At 41.0% G+C, this 16,949-nt stretch overlaps 1 protein-coding gene across 2 annotated transcripts in view; it reads right to left on the bottom strand.

Annotated features, from left to right (window-relative positions):
• Window positions 1-435: 435 nt before the first annotated feature.
• ABHD5 (abhydrolase domain containing 5, lysophosphatidic acid acyltransferase) overlaps window positions 436-16,949 on the bottom strand; it is a 35,719-nt gene continuing 19,205 nt past the window's right edge. For both annotated transcript variants that reach the window (XM_075271316.1, XM_075271317.1), the window contains exons 2-7: window positions 14,494-14,579; window positions 12,566-12,938; window positions 11,914-12,068; window positions 9,848-9,959; window positions 8,307-8,493; window positions 436-4,844 (exon numbers count right to left, since the gene is read on the bottom strand). In XM_075271316.1, the coding sequence (XP_075127417.1) occupies window positions 4,755-4,844; window positions 8,307-8,493; window positions 9,848-9,959; window positions 11,914-12,068; window positions 12,566-12,938; window positions 14,494-14,579 (1,003 nt within the window). In that variant the 3' untranslated portion in view covers window positions 436-4,754. The remainder of the gene's footprint in view (window positions 4,845-8,306; window positions 8,494-9,847; window positions 9,960-11,913; window positions 12,069-12,565; window positions 12,939-14,493; window positions 14,580-16,949) is intronic.

Genomic DNA, 16,949 nt, shown 5'->3' with positions numbered 1-16,949 from the left:
CATAGGAGATAGGTGATCTATAATACAAATGGGGTAGAGTCCCTAATACTGTATAATATGGAATATAAATATAGACTGAGTTTAATTGTAGGGACATTTTATTTTTCAGAAATCGATAGTTCAGTTAAAAATAAACTTTGTAATATACTTTATATAAGAAAAGTGCCAAATATGTGTCAAAATTATTAAAGTGGCCGGATGATAAATTTGACGCATTTCTAGACATCTTGGGCCAATGTAGAAAAAATCTATTAGGATTACTTTTCAAGATGCTTTTGTTACTAAGCCATGCTCCGTATCAAGTGAGAAAAGAATATTTAAAACGTACATTAAATATGGTACATGAAATTATGCAGTTCTGGACAAAACTAAAATTTAAGACAGAATTGCGGTACGTTTCACTTAGTAAAACTCCTTCACTGTCTATTGATATGAGCTATTTTTTTTTTTCCTATTTTATAGGCATGTGCAAAGTCTAGCAGCTATGGAGCAACTCCTCAAAATGGAAAAAAAAAAATACAATTCTAGAAAATGAAAAGGTAAACCCTCTGTAAGTTAAGGCTAAGGCCCTACGTTGCGGAAATGCAGATTTTTTTGCATTTTGAGCCAAAGCCAGGAGTGGATTGATCAGAAGGTAGAAGTATAAGTACTTTATATATCTTCCATTTCTCTTGTAGCTATTCTTGGCTTTAGCTCAAAAAAAAAAAAAAAAAAAAAGTTGAAAGTATAACGAAAAAAAAAACAAGACAGAAACATACATCATCAGATACTGTTACAGAATTTTTTTTAACGTATAAAAATGTGGTTCTTACACTATGTAATGTGTTTTGTTTTTTTGCTCAGGTTCTTTCCCAAGGTTTTTAGACTTGGCAGTAGTAGAACTTCCCTGGCACACAACTAGCAGTACATGTGACCCCAGTCTTCTGCCGAGTGCAATATAAAAATACTGTATTATTTACAAGGTATTCTGAATATTTCGTTCAATCTCCACATTTTAACACTTCCTTTAAATCTAACATTTTTGTGCCAATTATTTCTGTTTATAGTGGTCAGAGTGTCATACCCAGTTAATAAGAAAAACAAACATTCTGGCCACTTGCAGTCCCCACTAGCGGGAGCGGAATGCATTTTGTAGGTTTCCACTGCAGGACTCTCGGTATATACAGCCTGTCACAAGTACCCAGCCCCGCAGATAGAAGTTAGGATCACCCGAATCACAGAGTTTCCCCTTGTGAATTGGTGCCTCCATTGTAAAGATAGCACAGTTCTTGTCAATATGCAAATAAGCCCTTTGAAGCAATGAAGGTGTTGGCATTGCTCCATCAGTTAAGTGGCACATCCTGATTGCTCTAAATACTTAATTTGCATATTGCCAAGAAACAACAAACTCTCTGCAACAGAGGTACCAACTGACACAGATATGCGGAGCTGGCTTGATATGCTGGATTCTGCTGACAGACTCTTTTTAACTCTAGGTCTATGAATTAGTTTTGCAGTTCTGTGGCATCAAAGAGGAGTTTAGAAATTCTGCCATTTGATTTCAACCTATTTAGATTAAAACAAGGAGAGTAAACACGTCAAAACAGCTTCTACCAATTTCTAACCAGTAATATGCAGCCCATACAGTATACAGAGTACCTTAGAAACCTACATTTAAGGGAGCTAGGCAGCTTTTCAAAACTGATGTTTAATCTATAGAATAGGTCATCCATTTTCGATTGTTGGGGAGTCTGCATTTTTTAATAGTGGAAGTTGTGAGTACTGCAATGGCTGCATAGGACAACCACAACTATGAAAAGTGCAGCAAGTGAGCACTGCAGCACATGCTAGCATAGGAAAACAGCTGATCTGTGGGGGTTCCAGCAGTCAGACTCTTAATGATCTAAAATTGAGAATCAATTTTAAAAAGCAGGGTAGCCCTTTAAGGGACCAGGGTGAAAGAATTAACATCCGTGGTATAATAAATAACCCTGGCAACATATTTTTGCCAGTCACGCAAATTTGCACTAAGGTTTACTTTACAAGATCTTCCTGTGTTGCAGATATTTCTAAATTGTTTTTAGTCTCAGCTCACCTGCAATGAATTACAAAGCTTTCTTTACCGATCTGGTGATTTCTGCAGCAACTGATGCTGGTTGTGCTAGCCCTGGACCCGTAAAGATAAACCATGGCACTGTTTCAGTACAGAGAACTTCACATATACTGTACAGTCATGGTTAAAGCTTAGCAAGGTCAAGGGTTCCTTTTTTTTTTACTGCTGAAATGGACATGAAAAAAGACATGTAGATTCTCCAACCATCTTAAAAGACAACATATAAAACATACAAGGCTAAGGTGCATAAGCAGTGAAGGGTTTCTACTCATACCAATCTTTGTCCAACCTGAATGCCTACAGAAGACTGTTATTAATTATACACACGTGGACAAAATTGTTGTTACCCCTCATTTAATGAAAGAAAAATCTACAATGGTCACAAAAATATCTTGAATCTGACAAAAGTAATAATAACCAAACTACAGGTTGACAAGCCACAAAGCCTCTGGGAAAATGTCCTATGGACAGATGAGACAAAAATCAAACTTTTTGGCAAGGCACATCAGCAATATGTTCACAGACAGAAAAATGAAGCACATCTTGAAAAGAACACTGTTCCTACTATGAAACATGGAGGAGGCTCTGTGATGTTCTGGGGCTGCTTTGCTGCATCTGACACAGGGTGTCTTGAATCTGTGCAGGGTACAATGAAATCTCAAGACTATCAAGGGATTCTAGTTAGAAATAAGCTGACCAGTGTCAGAAAGCTTGGTCTCAGTCACAGGTCATGGGTCTTGTAAAATGGATAATGAAGTGGCCTTCTATGAGCCCTGACCTAAACCCTATTGAGCATCTTTGGAAGGAGCTGAAACATGCCGTCTGGAAAAGGTACCCTTCACACCTGAGACAACTGGAGCAGTTTGCTCATGAGAAGGGGGACAAAATACCTGCTGAGAGGGGCAGAAGTGTCATTGACAGTTACAGGAATCGTGTGATTGATGCAAAAGGTTGTGCAACAAAATATTAAGTTAAGGGAACCATCATTTCTGTCCTGGCCCGTTTCATGAGTTTTAGTTTATTTTTATTTCTTTTAATTCTGATGAAGTGAAAAGCAATGTCTGACTTTTATTTGTTCATTTTCATAGAATTTTTATTATTACTTTTGTCAGATTCAAGTTATTTCTGTGACCATTGTGGGTTTTTTTTTCATTAAACGAGGAGTACCAACAATTTTGTAAACAGCATGGGAGGGCCATTCTATGTAGAATGCTCTCTAGCTTTCTAGAATACAAAAACAAAACAAAAAAACCCACCACAATACACACATTGTAACACTTACCTCTATTATAATTGCAACTGGAGTGAAATCTTTAATCAAATTGAAGGTAAAAAATACCAATTGATAAATGATTCATGTACCCACCACATACTGCCATCAATATTGTTTGAGAGATTTTAAAACATTTGCGGCATAAACCTTAACAGGACAGGTTCTTACAGGACAGGTAAACTAGTGCTTAAAACTGTGGCCACAAAGTAACCTCGAAAGGTGTTGTCGTCAGAAAGCAGGAAAATACCTTGTCTGATACACTGATAACCGCCATTAAAAGAGGGATTCTTATCCCAAGTTCTTGGGCAACTGAGTTTATCAGATAAATGGCCATCCATGCGATGGCCTGAAGTCACCAGATTGAGATCTATCATTTGTTAGTGGCTTTATACTTGAACCAGGAAACCTGCTTATTGGGTTTTTTGCCTAACATGGCAGAGCTAAGATAGTTTTCTTAAGTTGCACTTGGGGGGGGGGGGGTAAGTGCGATTGAGACTACTAGTTCAGCATTAGTAGAGTTTCAGGAAAAATACCGACATAAGGCTGCGTTCACATCCATGTTTAATTATCTGCTCTTGTGGTCCTATAAAGGAAAAAAAAGAAATAATCTGCTATATGATTCTAGCGAATCCCATGCCCACTTTGCAGTAAAAAAACCTCTGCGAACTGTCTATGGCGCTGTGAGAAGAATCGGCATGCGTTGCTGCTGTGGCTCTTCCTGCAGCAGTTCTTTGCTGTAGGACGTCAAGTAGGGCCTTAGTCGAAAGGAATTTTCCTATACATACACACACGCACATTCTACTTGTGTTCTTATTGCAGGGATTGTATTGACACTTAGCCTACTATTTTCAAGGTAGTGTTTTCAAGCATTAGTGAAAGGTTTACAGCAGTCTTAAAACAGACATTTATCCATTGCAACAGCCAGGCACACATCAGATGTAGAACTTGGCACACATAAAAGGAGTATTTAACATGACAATAATAAATAGAACACAACAAAGTACATCCAACATGCAGAGTCAGAAGCTCGCAGACAGAACTGGGATTAATACGTCCCTGGAGTAGCTTGGCTTAGTCGGCCTTAATTCCAGTTTAAAAGCTGTAAAGGACTAATATATTCTTCTGGAAATATATATCTATCTGGATCACAAAAGTCGTATAAATATAAACATTCTGGATACTTGTAAAAGCTGTACAGAGTCCATCTAAAATCTCTAAAATCAGTTCCTACAAAAAAGGCACATTTCTGGTTCAAGTGTGCAAATGTTTGTAAAGGCAAAAGCACCGATGAAATGGGGAAATTGCTAGGTTTTGCACTTCTTTTGGTTTATATCCCACTGCAAGTTGAGGAGATTATTCAGACAGGGAAAATAGATGGAGCTGTACAGTTCAGTCCACAGAATCGCAAATTTCTGTTACTTTCTGGTTGAAATCCTCTGGCTGATCGGCAAAGACATAATGGCCAGCACCACGAATTGCCTACAGAGAGGGAGGAAAACAAAAAACATGTTAACCAGAGAAAAATACAGGATTTCAAATATAATATTATGTTCAAACTACCCGTATATACTCGAGTATAAGCCGACCCGAACATAAGCCAAGACCCCAAATTTAACCAACAAACAATGGGAAAACATATTGACTCGAGTATAAGCCGAGGGGGGAAACCCACCATTGCAGATAAAGTTTGGTCATGTGCATTACAGCTTAGAAACTCCATGTGCCTCATAGTAATAGCAGTTAACCCCATCATGTCCCTCACATTAACCCCCTGTGTACGTCACATAAGAGTTACTGACATGTGGGACATATTGAGGTAATAATTAGGTTTCTTCATAATTAAGATGCTTTATTAGTACCCCCATGTGTCTCACATATTAGTAACCCTTATATGGGGCACACAGGGGTTTATGTGAGGGACATGATGGGGTTAACTGATATTGATGTAGACAGTAATTTCATGGGAACCTGACACTAGAGTTTACCCCTATAAACCATTGTCACCACCTTTTCTGGCCTGAAAACATCTTTCTAAGGCTAAGGCCCCACTTTGCGGAAAATTAATCTCCCATTTCTCTTGTAGCCATTTTGGCATTTTCTCAACGTGGGGCTCTCGCCCAAAGCTACAGAGGTTCGTCAATTATAGAATTGCATGCGTTCTAAAATGTCTGCTCAAGTGTCCACTGAGTATACCCAAATGAATCAAGTGTCTTGTTGAATCATCCTTCACGTACTTCTACCGGTTGTTTGATAAAATGGCCCATTAGTAACCATATTTGTCCTGCATTTGTGTCCAGGGGTGAAACTGCCTGTTTGGACGACAGAAAGCCCCCTCCCCCCGGAGGAGGGGGGCAGAGCAGAGGGGTCGGAGGGGGGCAGGGCAGAGAGAAGGGGGCGTTAGCAGCTAGAGCGCAGTCACAGAGAGAACATGCTCTCTGCTTGAGCGTGAGGGGAGGCCGCTAGAGGAGCAGCGCTGCTCCAGCGGCCTCCCCAATCCACCGCTCGGTGACGCTAAGCCAGTCCAGGACAGCTTATCCTGGACTGGCTTAGGTAATCAAAAATGCCGCCCTCCCTGGGGCCCTGGCATAGCACCGCCTGAAGCGGTCGCTTCAGGTCGCCTCATGGGAGGTGCGGCGCTGCTTGTGTCAGTTCTAAGCTTTCTTGCCGTTGATCGGTTCCCAATTTATTCAGCTTGATGTGCAAAACAAAATTTTTTACTTTGCCAACACAATAGGCAAAAACACTGCACATATACCAGCTCTCAGATCCACCCCTTGAGCACAAGATTTTATTACAGCCTATGGATAACACAGAAGAGTCATCGATAACTATAAAGAATTAGGGGAAGGTATTAAAGATTCACCAGGGCAATTTATCCAGAAATACAGGAGTCTCAGGTGGACGTACAACTGACTGATCTCTACAACTTTAGAAAGACGTTCACACAAGATGGCGGCGCTGGTTTATAAAGATAAACGCTGGTGAAGTTTCCATTTGAATTCACGCAAAACATCTATAACACCACTACATTTGGCAAACATGTGGCCCTATTAAATTTCCACCACACTGGGATACCTACAAAGAAAACTAGAGATAAATGCAATAAAAATAATGCAAGTAGCTCATAGTTTTCATAACCAACCTGTAATTCACAAAAAAGTGATAAGGCTTATAGTTATTGTATCTAGGTTGATAAAGGTTGTTGTGCTGTAAATCTGTCCAAGAGGTTGAAGATCATTAGGCAACCTTATATAACTTGGTGAATTGCATTACTATACTTGCAGCAGCCGTATTGTAATAAATGGAGAGGAAATTGAAGAGAAAACCTCAAAACAAACATTGTAAACTGGAATCATGAGAGCTGGATGTATTGTGCAATACTAGCTGAGAAGTCCAGGATTGCCGTGGTTGGGTTTAGTTGCAAACTCAGGGGCAATGCCTTCTCCTTTATAACCCTCAGTATATTGGACATCATAGATTGTCTATTCTTTACATTCATGAAGCTGTATATGGTCTTGCTGGACAACAGACATTGCAGATTGTTTAAATCTAAGGCCATACATTGTGGAAAATATGTGTTTTTTGTTGAAGCGTTTGCTACAGTTTTCTTCTTTTGAGCCAAAACCTGGAGTGGTTTCATAAGGAATGAGAACTAGACAGGGAAGCACTTGTACTTGTCCCATCTGCTAAATACACTCCTGGCTTTGGCTGAACAAATTTCACCAAAATCTGTAAGAACAGTCTCAGCCTAAAGGACTTTTTTTTTTACCTGACAAGCAACAATTATCCCCTAGTCACAGAATTGGCAGGGATTGCTGGGACACCAAGCAATCACAAGAGTGGGAGTCCTTGAGTCCTATATGTGACTGTCCCACTGCTGGGACTGCAATTGGTCACAATAACTGGGGTGTTTTGCTCTCCATTTTGATTGGAATAGTAGTTCTCAAATGCATGCTGCTGCTCCAACCATTTTAATGTGAACTGCTGGAGAAACCCAAGAGCTGCATGGGTTAATTGTAAAAAAAGACTATTCTACTTTTTGTTTTTGGATGAAGCTCCAGAACTGTAGCCTGAAGAAAATATTTAATAAATTCTATCATATTTTTCGCAGTATTTGATACTTTTATGATGTAATAACTTAGCCTAGCAATCTATCAAAATCTTTTACCACCAATTTAGGACCAGCTCTACTGTGTGTTATCAGGGACCACCTGAAACTACAGCTCTTATGTGGCCACACACAGGACCTATTAAACAGGACCTATTACTATCTGCACCAGCTTCAACTCTCCCTTTAATAGACTCAGAGTTGGACCTTTTTCTCCAGCCACCACCATTCTGCAAGTTTCAGCACCCATTTATGCTCTCTATTGTCAAGTGGGCAGTCCAGGGCTGGAACAGAAAGCTTTAGAACAGTCCCTTAATGGAGAGTCCAACTAACATATTGAATTCTTAAGGTAACAGAAATTCTGGTAGACTGCTTGGGAATGGCGAGGGCAACATAAAAAATTCCAACTACTCGAGAATCCTCTATACATAGGACAGTGTATAAATATCTGATTTGCAGGGGTCTGCTGAGACCTCCACATACCCAAGAATAGGACTCATTTTCCTCTGCTGCTCACTGAGACTGACCACAGTCAGGATAAATGTAGGCGTATATCTGGTAGAACACGGAATATTATTTCAAGAGAAGCAACGGAGACAGCCAAAGTGTAGCATTCTGCATAGTAGTGCTAGAGATAACAGAGTGCTATACTTCAGCTATCTTCAGTGCTCCCATTGAAATGAATGGGTGTGCCGTCCACCTCTAGATGAGTCTACATTCAGCCTGGCTGCAGTATTAAGAAATACGTACCCAGTCTCTACATAATATAACACTTCATTTAACACTTTTAATTCTTTATTGAATATATATAGACTGCATTGCACAGGACTTACAATGGTCTCCACAAAGGAGTCTGGGCGTAGAGACTGAATGGTGCTTCCAGAGTTCCCATCAATACAAGATCGAGCTCCATATATGACTGTAACTGGAATGTCTGGGTGCATCTTGTCAATGCGCTGCAACATTGGCCTTCGAGCCCAGCCATATGGGACAGTCATGTTTCTGAATGCTGTCTCACCGCTGCAACCAAGAAATAACCGTGTAGAATTTTTCATAAATCAAGAATTTCTATAGCATGAAATATTCTTTCAAGCATCTATAAAACCTAGTGATTTAGTACGCTGATTACTGTACAAGATCTATTCACAGTGATGGTGCCAATATGAAATTCTAAAAAGCCACCATCTTGTCAAGTAAACAGGAGTTTATTTCCTACAGTGTAGCCTAGTCCGCTTCAGTTGTGCCATTAGAACAGTAAACCAAGATGACGAACTATGCAGCACAAACACCCGCAAGCAGTGGCGTAACTAGGAATGGCGAGGCCCCGTGGTGAACTTTTGACATGGGGTCCCCTCCAAGAGGGGTACACGGGCATGCAGACTGTTTGTGAATAAGAGGGTGACGTGGGGTGCAGGGTGTGTATAAGCAAGAGGAGAAATGGGGGTGAAAGCTGTGTGCGAGCAAGAGGGTGATCTGGAGAGGGAGAACTTCTCATTCCACCACACTCTTGCTCACCCACAGCCTGCACCCCCATTCTCCCTTCTTTCTCACACAAAGCCTGCGCCCCCAGGTCACCCTCTTTGCTAACACACAGCCTGCACGCCCATGTACCCCTCGTGCTCACACACAGCCTGCATCACCCATTGCCTCCTCTTGCTCACATAGGGCAGAAAGGGGGTTGCAGAATGTGAGTAGGAGGGGTACATAGGTGTGCAGGCTGTATGTGAGAAAGGAAGGAATGGGGGTGCAGACTTTCTCACACACAGCCTGTACACCCATGTACCCCTCTTCCTCACAGCCTATAACCCATTCCCCCCATTGTACACTGACCTGTACAATCCGGGTAGCTCCACCCACAAAAGACACTGAGTCTATATTTGTAGACTAATGGACCTTTGATGACGTCATGTCTCAGGTCCTTCAATCTACTAGTATAGATGCCGGCACAGGGCCTGGGGACAGCGGGCAGGAGATAGAATTTTCTCCTGCCTGCTGTCACTGTGCAAGTCCTGGGAGGCAGCAGGGGCCCGGACAGCAGGCGGCCCCTGCTTGGGTGCAGTAGTAAAGGCAGCAATTGCTGACTTTATTACTGTTAAAAGATGGACTGTGGAGGAGGCATCTCCTCTCCATCTTCAGGCAGCCCCCGGCACTGCAGTAAATAGGGCCCGTTACGTGCTGGAGTTACACTAGCAGGTAATGGCCTATTTAAAAAAAAATAAAAATCTGCAGCGGTAGCAGCCATCACCGGGCCCCCTAGTATCCCGGGCCCTGTGGCAGCTGCCTCTGCTGCTACCACGTTAGTTACGCCCCTGCCCGCAAGACACAAGGGGCAGACAAGTTCTAGAGTAGATCCGACGTGTGAACAATGACTTACCTTGGAGACTGTGCATTGCAGTGATAAATATATTCTGTTACAGTGTCATCCTCAAACATGGACGCATACTTCTTCTTGAAATCTGGTCTCAGTCTTTGAACGAGACTTAGACCTGATAAAGGAAAAAAAGGAGGACATTAAATAACAAGTCTCAGATATATCTAAATCCAATAAATGAGAGCTTGTTACAGTAAATACAAGTTCAGAGGGGGTATATATGGTGTTTTAACTCCCTTTTGGATTCAAACCTGACGGCTGTAAAGAAAGCTACAAAAAAAACAATGTGCTGTGTAAACAAGACCATATGGAACTGCTTCATAAAGATAACTACAGAAACGTAACTACACTGCAGTAAAGAAAGACATTTCTAAAGACTGTACCTCTGCCCCTTAGCCTTGTAAAGAGTGACAGAGCAAACAGCAGGAATCCTCCTCTTACAATAGCTCTGCGAGATTTCCTCAAGAACGTTTACTGTGGAGCACCCATAGCAAACGTATACTGAGAAAGTCACTCAGGAAGCTACTGTAGTAGGAGGACGCCTGCTGTGACATGGTAGTGGGAGTTTTTTCTGCATTGTAGTTACATTTTTGCGATTATCTTTAAGAAGCAATTCCATATGATCTTATACACAAATTGCAGTGCTCTGTGGCTCGATTTTTTTTTTTTTTTTTTTAATGAACCACTTAGACCTTATAGACATGTACATTTATGCTCGGCCAAACTTGAACGTGTTCTCTCAATGGGGACTAAGAAGCTGCCAGGCTGGAGGCTTATCTCTATTGACAACAGAAGAACCAGGCACATCTTAATCCAATACCCTCCCCTTTTCCCAATCTTTGCTGTAGAAGAGACACCGACACACACATTACAAATCGGTTCATGCAAAACTAAACTGATGAACTTCAGTCCTTTACCATTACATCGAAACAGCAACAACTGAGACATTGCCACTAACTCTCTTCCAGATCCCTTACAACCTGCTTTCAGCATCTTCTTACGGCTAAATCTGACTCCGTATCTTCTTTTATCTATACATGAACCATATGATTTGTAAGTCGCTACAGAATAAGTTGGTGCCACAAACAATTAAAATATTATTACATGTATATGTATTTAACATCTACATGACGCACTGCTATAAGCCACGTTACAGATTAGATAGAAGCACTTTCACTTCACATAAAGCGGTTGAAATAGTGAAATAATAGCTGAATGACTAAGGGTGCCAAGGGCAAGCCAGCGACGGACTCATTTGCTGGAAGAGGAGAACACGGTGATAATTTAATCAGGTCAAAGTCTTTTCATAAAACATGGGCAAATACATCATTGTTCAGAAATCAGGTTACGTTATTCCCCAACGCTGAACCTTGTCATCTCAACAACGATTTCCTTGGAAGACTGGACTGCAAAATTGCTCCACCTCATACTTTCCTGACAAGTCCCAATACGTTTCATCGCTGCCTGGCAACTTATCCACAAACTGTGCTGCTTGCTTGCTAAATTACATACAATGGATAACATTGCAAATATCTCAAACTAGCGATCCCTGAAATCATGGGGAGGAAATCAAAGCATAAAAAGTCAGGCATGCTCTCTGCTCCGGAGGACCGCAGCTACAGGAAACAGAAAGGCATGCCGTTACTGAAATGGACGGCCAAAATCAGCCTACACATTATAGCAATGAGATTGCCTCTGATCAGCTTCATTACTGGAAAGCCACCAAAAGAGGTGCCAATGATGTAAAGTGGAATATCACAATGGGAGGCTTTAGACCATGGATAGTATTTATAACCTATTGTGAAAGATAAGAAGTTTCCACTTTATGGTACAGGCACAAGGGCTCTGCAGTTCACCACCAGTCCGACTGTCAGTATATAAAGCTTTCAGGGTGGAAAGTAATTCCACCCATAACTGAAATATCAACTTTCAGCAAAAAACAAAAAAATTCCACATTGACTCATACAAGTCTCTGACTGCAGGCAAATGTGAACAAAACTGCTGTACCGATGTGAAACCAACTCTAGTCAATAACACAAAGTCTTTTAATCTCCAGTGAACCTGCTCACCCAGTGGTCCGGCTAAGCGAAGTCCTGCTAATGGATTAAATGGACTTAATAAGGCACCAACTGCTTTAATCCAAATAGGAATCGGTCTTTCCTCTTCCGCATTATCTGGTCTTTCAGGGAATCCCCATGGCTCTACCAAAATTAGACTTTTTACCCTAAAGTTGAAGAAGAAAACATTAAATAAAACACAATTATTAAAAAGTAAAACTATAATGATCACTAAAATCTAAAAGTACACACACACAAAAAAAAAAAGTTCAAAACGATGAAACGTATGCATAGTATATGAAGAGATTCCAAAAAATACACAAATAAAAAAAAAACCTCAGACAATCCCCAAAAATCATTAAAAACTACAACTGCTTTACCACTGTGTACATATGTACATTTTTCTTGTCTCCTGTAACTTTTGCCCAAAAAACAATTTACATATCATGCCATACAAGTTACTATGAAATGCACTTTTTCACCGTGTTGCGAGTATGTTCAACAGTTACCATTTTTGTTGTGCTTTTGCAATGTCAGCTTTCACTTGTGATCCTGTTATATGCACATGTATGAATGAATGATGTAAGAAAGTCCAAGTAAAGCTCGGAAAATGATGTTGCCAAAACCCTTCTATCGCAGCACAAATCTCAGCACAACAACTTACCTTGAAGGGAATTTCAAAGAGTAAGCAGAAGCTAAAAACGCCCCCAGATTATGTCCAAGTAAAATCATATGATCCAGACCCATGGCCATTCTCCACTCTTCTATTGATTGTACAAACTGCATCTCAGCCTTCTCTGCGTCACCCTCAAAATGTGGTCTACTGCTGCGTCCAAATCCCAGGATATCGAAGGCATACACAGTTCTATTTTGACAAAGTGTCTCAAAATTGAGAGCCCAAAGTCCAACGCCTCCTCCAAAGCCATGCAACAAAACTAAGGGAGTCTTCGGAGATAGCGGCTGCACAAATGACACGGTCCAGATCTTGTTTCCACCAGATATTACTACATAGTCTTTGGAATAGGAGCTTGTAATACCTAGTTAAAGAATACACATATGAATACAGATTATACAAGCATTGACCATGACTAGGCTACTGTGTCAGGTAATTCGCACATATGGAGAGAAAATTTACATTACAAATCGTGATCCAAATGTTTCCTTAAAGGGACTCTGTCATTGGGAACAGTAATTTTTAACTAATCACATCCTTGCATAGGCTTTAGAAATGCTATTCCACACCTACCTTTAGTATGTAAATTACCTCAGTAGTTTCTGAATAAGTCCGTTTTTATGCATATGCTAATGACCTTCCAGCCAGCACAGGAAATTCCCAGCAGCACTCGTCCCTGCTATTATCTCCTATGTGTGTGTGCAAACAGGAAGCTGAGTCATCATCATCATCAGCAGCAGCCAGTGCATATACTCCCATAGGAAACGACAGCAAAGAGGGTGCACGATGCATCGTGCACCCAGTCTAATTAGCATATGAATAAAAAAGAACTTATTTAGAAACCACTGAGGCAATTTACATACTAAAGATAAGTGTGGAATAGCCTTTCTAAAGCCTATGCAAGGATGTGATTAGTTGAAAATGACTTTTCCCAGTGATAGAGCCACTTTAAACATGACGCGAGAAGGCTTTATAGAATAAAGGGATCCTATGATTAAAACACTATATTTTTTCACTAACACATAGGAACAGCCTTAAGAAAGGCTATTCTTCTCCTACCTTTAGATGTCTTCTACGCGCCGCCGTTCGGTATAAAACCCGGTTTTTGTCGGTATTCAAATGAGTTCTTTTGCAGCACTGGGGGCAGTCCCCAGCGCTCAAACAGCACTGGGGGCATCCCCAATGCTGTTTGAGAAAAATCTCCAGCGCCGCTTCCATCTTCGTCTGGAATGGCTTCTCCCTGCATCTTCTTCTGGGGCTGTGGTCAAACTTGTACGCATGCGCAGTCAGCTCTGCCATCGGGCAGAGCCAACTGCCCATGCCCACGGCCATTTTTTTGTGGCCGCTTAAGCTAGCGTACTGCGCATGCACAGTACGCTCCTGTAGTTCAACAGAGTACAGAGCGTAAGCAGGCACAAAAAAGACATCTAAAGAAGACATCGGAGAAGACATCTAAAGGTAGCAGAAGAATAGCCTTTCTTAAGGCTATTCCTATGCATTAGTCAGAAAGTAAATATAACAAAATAACCGTAGATTTTGGTCAGTAACACAGAGATTATGTCAAGAATACAACAAAAGCAAAAGACAGAACTGCAGACCCATTTACTCACACAGCAGCAGAGGTTAAAAAAGGCATTTTCATTTTATTTCTGTAATGTTAAATTTTTATTATATTTTTTTTGTAGTTTTGTCCATGGTAACTTTGTAAAGTAGAGGCAACAGACAACAGCAATTTAACCATGATGAATTAGTAACACTCCGTTGGCATCAATAACAGGAGCCTCATCAAATCTGGTCTAGCACCAGACGCAGCAGAGAGAATGAGAAATGCAATACCTGCTCAAAACGCTAGGGCCAGAACAGAATATCTTAATTTTTACATCTCCCTGACCACCAATGGGCTGAAGCGTTTCACTTACATTTCAGCATTTTCTCTTCGGCTTCCTTTAGAAGAGCTATAGATGTGGGGCACCAGGCAGGAAGCCAATTGGAAAGCCATCCTGATCTAGAATACAGAAATAAAAGATACAGTTGGTTATATTTAATAAATCTGTCTTAAAGTTATAATAAAACAAAACGTAGGCGTGAAAAAGACAGTTATGGCATATCCAATTCAGAGACTTGCATCAGCCTCCAGAAACGGGGTCCCAATATCCTACAGAGAAGTAAAACGTCTAAAGCATGACAATACAATGACAATAAATGCTCACAATATTTGGTTTGCAGTTATTATGGCTATATAGATGAAGGATGCTTATTCTATGGTTTCTGCCTGTTCAATAAACTCTACGTAAACCAATAGTGCAAGAAACTTTGTAATATAATCTTGTTAGAGAGTAAGGGCCCTCTCCTCCTTTATCAGGCTCTTTTCCACCCCATCCCACTCACCAGAAGAAATCTGGCAGTACAAAGCCCTGCACATATGGACATATGTTTACAGTGGTGGTCCTGAAGTGGTTAAATGGAGTCGGCCACCAGAACCCAGACCCACAAGATGGATAGCTTAGGGTCGCCTGAATCAAATGAAGTCTTCTCCTAGTGAATCTGTGGCTGTCGCTTACATCTCTATTATTATCAATATGCAGATTAACTCTTTGGAGCAATGAGGGTGCCGTGGTTGTTCCAAAGAGGTAAGCGGCAACACCCTCACTGATCCAAAGAGCGCATCTGCATATCAACAAACGTGACAATATCTCAGCAATGGAGGCACCAATTCACAAATGGAACACAAAGTTGGATTCAAACCAGCGTTTTCTCTCAGTTTGAGGTTTCCATCCCTGAATCTGCTTGAAAAACGTGGAGACTTTTCTCTCTGCATTGTTCAAGTGAAAATTGGGCAGAAACCCAGCGGACTCCATTACAGTCTATGGGGTCCACAGGTTTCCGCTTTTTAAGCGGACTGAGTTTCCATTTTTCAGGTCCTCAAGTGAACCTGAAGAACAGAAACCCGAACACTAGCGTGAACCTAGCGTAGCACATCCCTTTGCGAGATTGGGTTGATATGCTGGGTTCTGATGATAGACCCCTATTAGAGTCAGTGCACACAGTTTTTGCTGAATCTGCCTCAAAATCAGCCACCAAAAAAAGCCTCCCAATAGAAATCTATTGAGAGGCTTTTATGGAGGCTGATTTTGAGGTGGATTCAGTGTCAAAAAATCTCTGTGTGCAGTGACCCTTAAGCTGCCATTTATGTAAAGTGTCCAAGGTGTCTAAATGCAGCCATAAACTTGTAAATCCAGGCAGCTACGCACGAGAAGTTCTGTTACTCTTATGTAATCCTATCTTTTATATATACACACACACTGTAGAATGGACATTCAGAAAGCTGAACTTGCACATCAAGGAGTTTTTGTTTTTCACTGCTGTGATACACAAGTGTCCATATCAGAAAGTACAAAGTACAGACCACATCAAAGGCCTATACTAAAAATAGTAATGAGGCTTCAGCGTGTGCTATCATATAAGATACTTTTATCAATGTATGAACTAATAAAAAGAAAAACGTAAGTGCGAAAATATTTCTCAAAAAAAAAAATTGGACTGGGCAAGGGAAACTGACTATTGTCTAATTTTGAGTTGTGCAAACACTATCCCATAGCCACACAATAGGTGATAACTATCTGAGCAGTGGGGGTCTCATCACTGGGTCCTCCACCAATCATTTCCACATATGAATGGAATGAAAGGTCGCACAGATATGCAGTCGCTCCATTCTTTCTCCATGGGACCACCAGAGATTGAGGAGTACATTGCTTGGTTATCTTTGATAGTCCTATAGACACTAAATGGAGCGGCAGGAAGCTCAGTGGGCTGCCCCCCACCCAGTTAGATAGTCATCTAGTACCTAGGGAATAGGAGATCACTTATGATGCTGTTACAATCCCTTCATAACTACATAAGCGCTACCAGTTATATACTAGAAAATACACTAAAAAACCCAAACATTCTAGATATGTTAGGACTCCCACTAATCCGCCAAATTACTTTTATTGAACCAAGCTTTCCACAGATTTGTCTTCAGATCCCAAAGCTCAACAGCCAGGATGCCCCATGACATCAGTGACAATAAACTAAATGGCGTTCATGGTTGTCCCTTTACTCATCTTTCCTGTAACTTTTAAAAAGTGGTGAGAGAAGAGTAAAATCAGGTCACAATTATACCAAATTTATTGCTTTTTTATAGCAGAAAATATGTAAAGCGCTATATAAATTCCCATATATCAGTAGCATCCTCTGAGAGCGAGATGAGAGAGAGAGAGACTACTGGTTAAGGGGATTTTCCCAAGATTAAGATATCAGACTGGTGGACGTCCAATACCCAGGTCTCCCACCAATCACCTGGTTGAAGATCCCACAGCCTCTTCACTACTCACCA

Source organism: Leptodactylus fuscus, chromosome 4, assembly GCF_031893055.1.
Source record: "Leptodactylus fuscus isolate aLepFus1 chromosome 4, aLepFus1.hap2, whole genome shotgun sequence".
Lineage (NCBI taxonomy): Eukaryota > Metazoa > Chordata > Amphibia > Anura > Leptodactylidae > Leptodactylus > Leptodactylus fuscus.
Note: the sequence above shows the minus strand (reverse complement) of the source record. Positions and strands in the feature narration are given on the sequence as shown.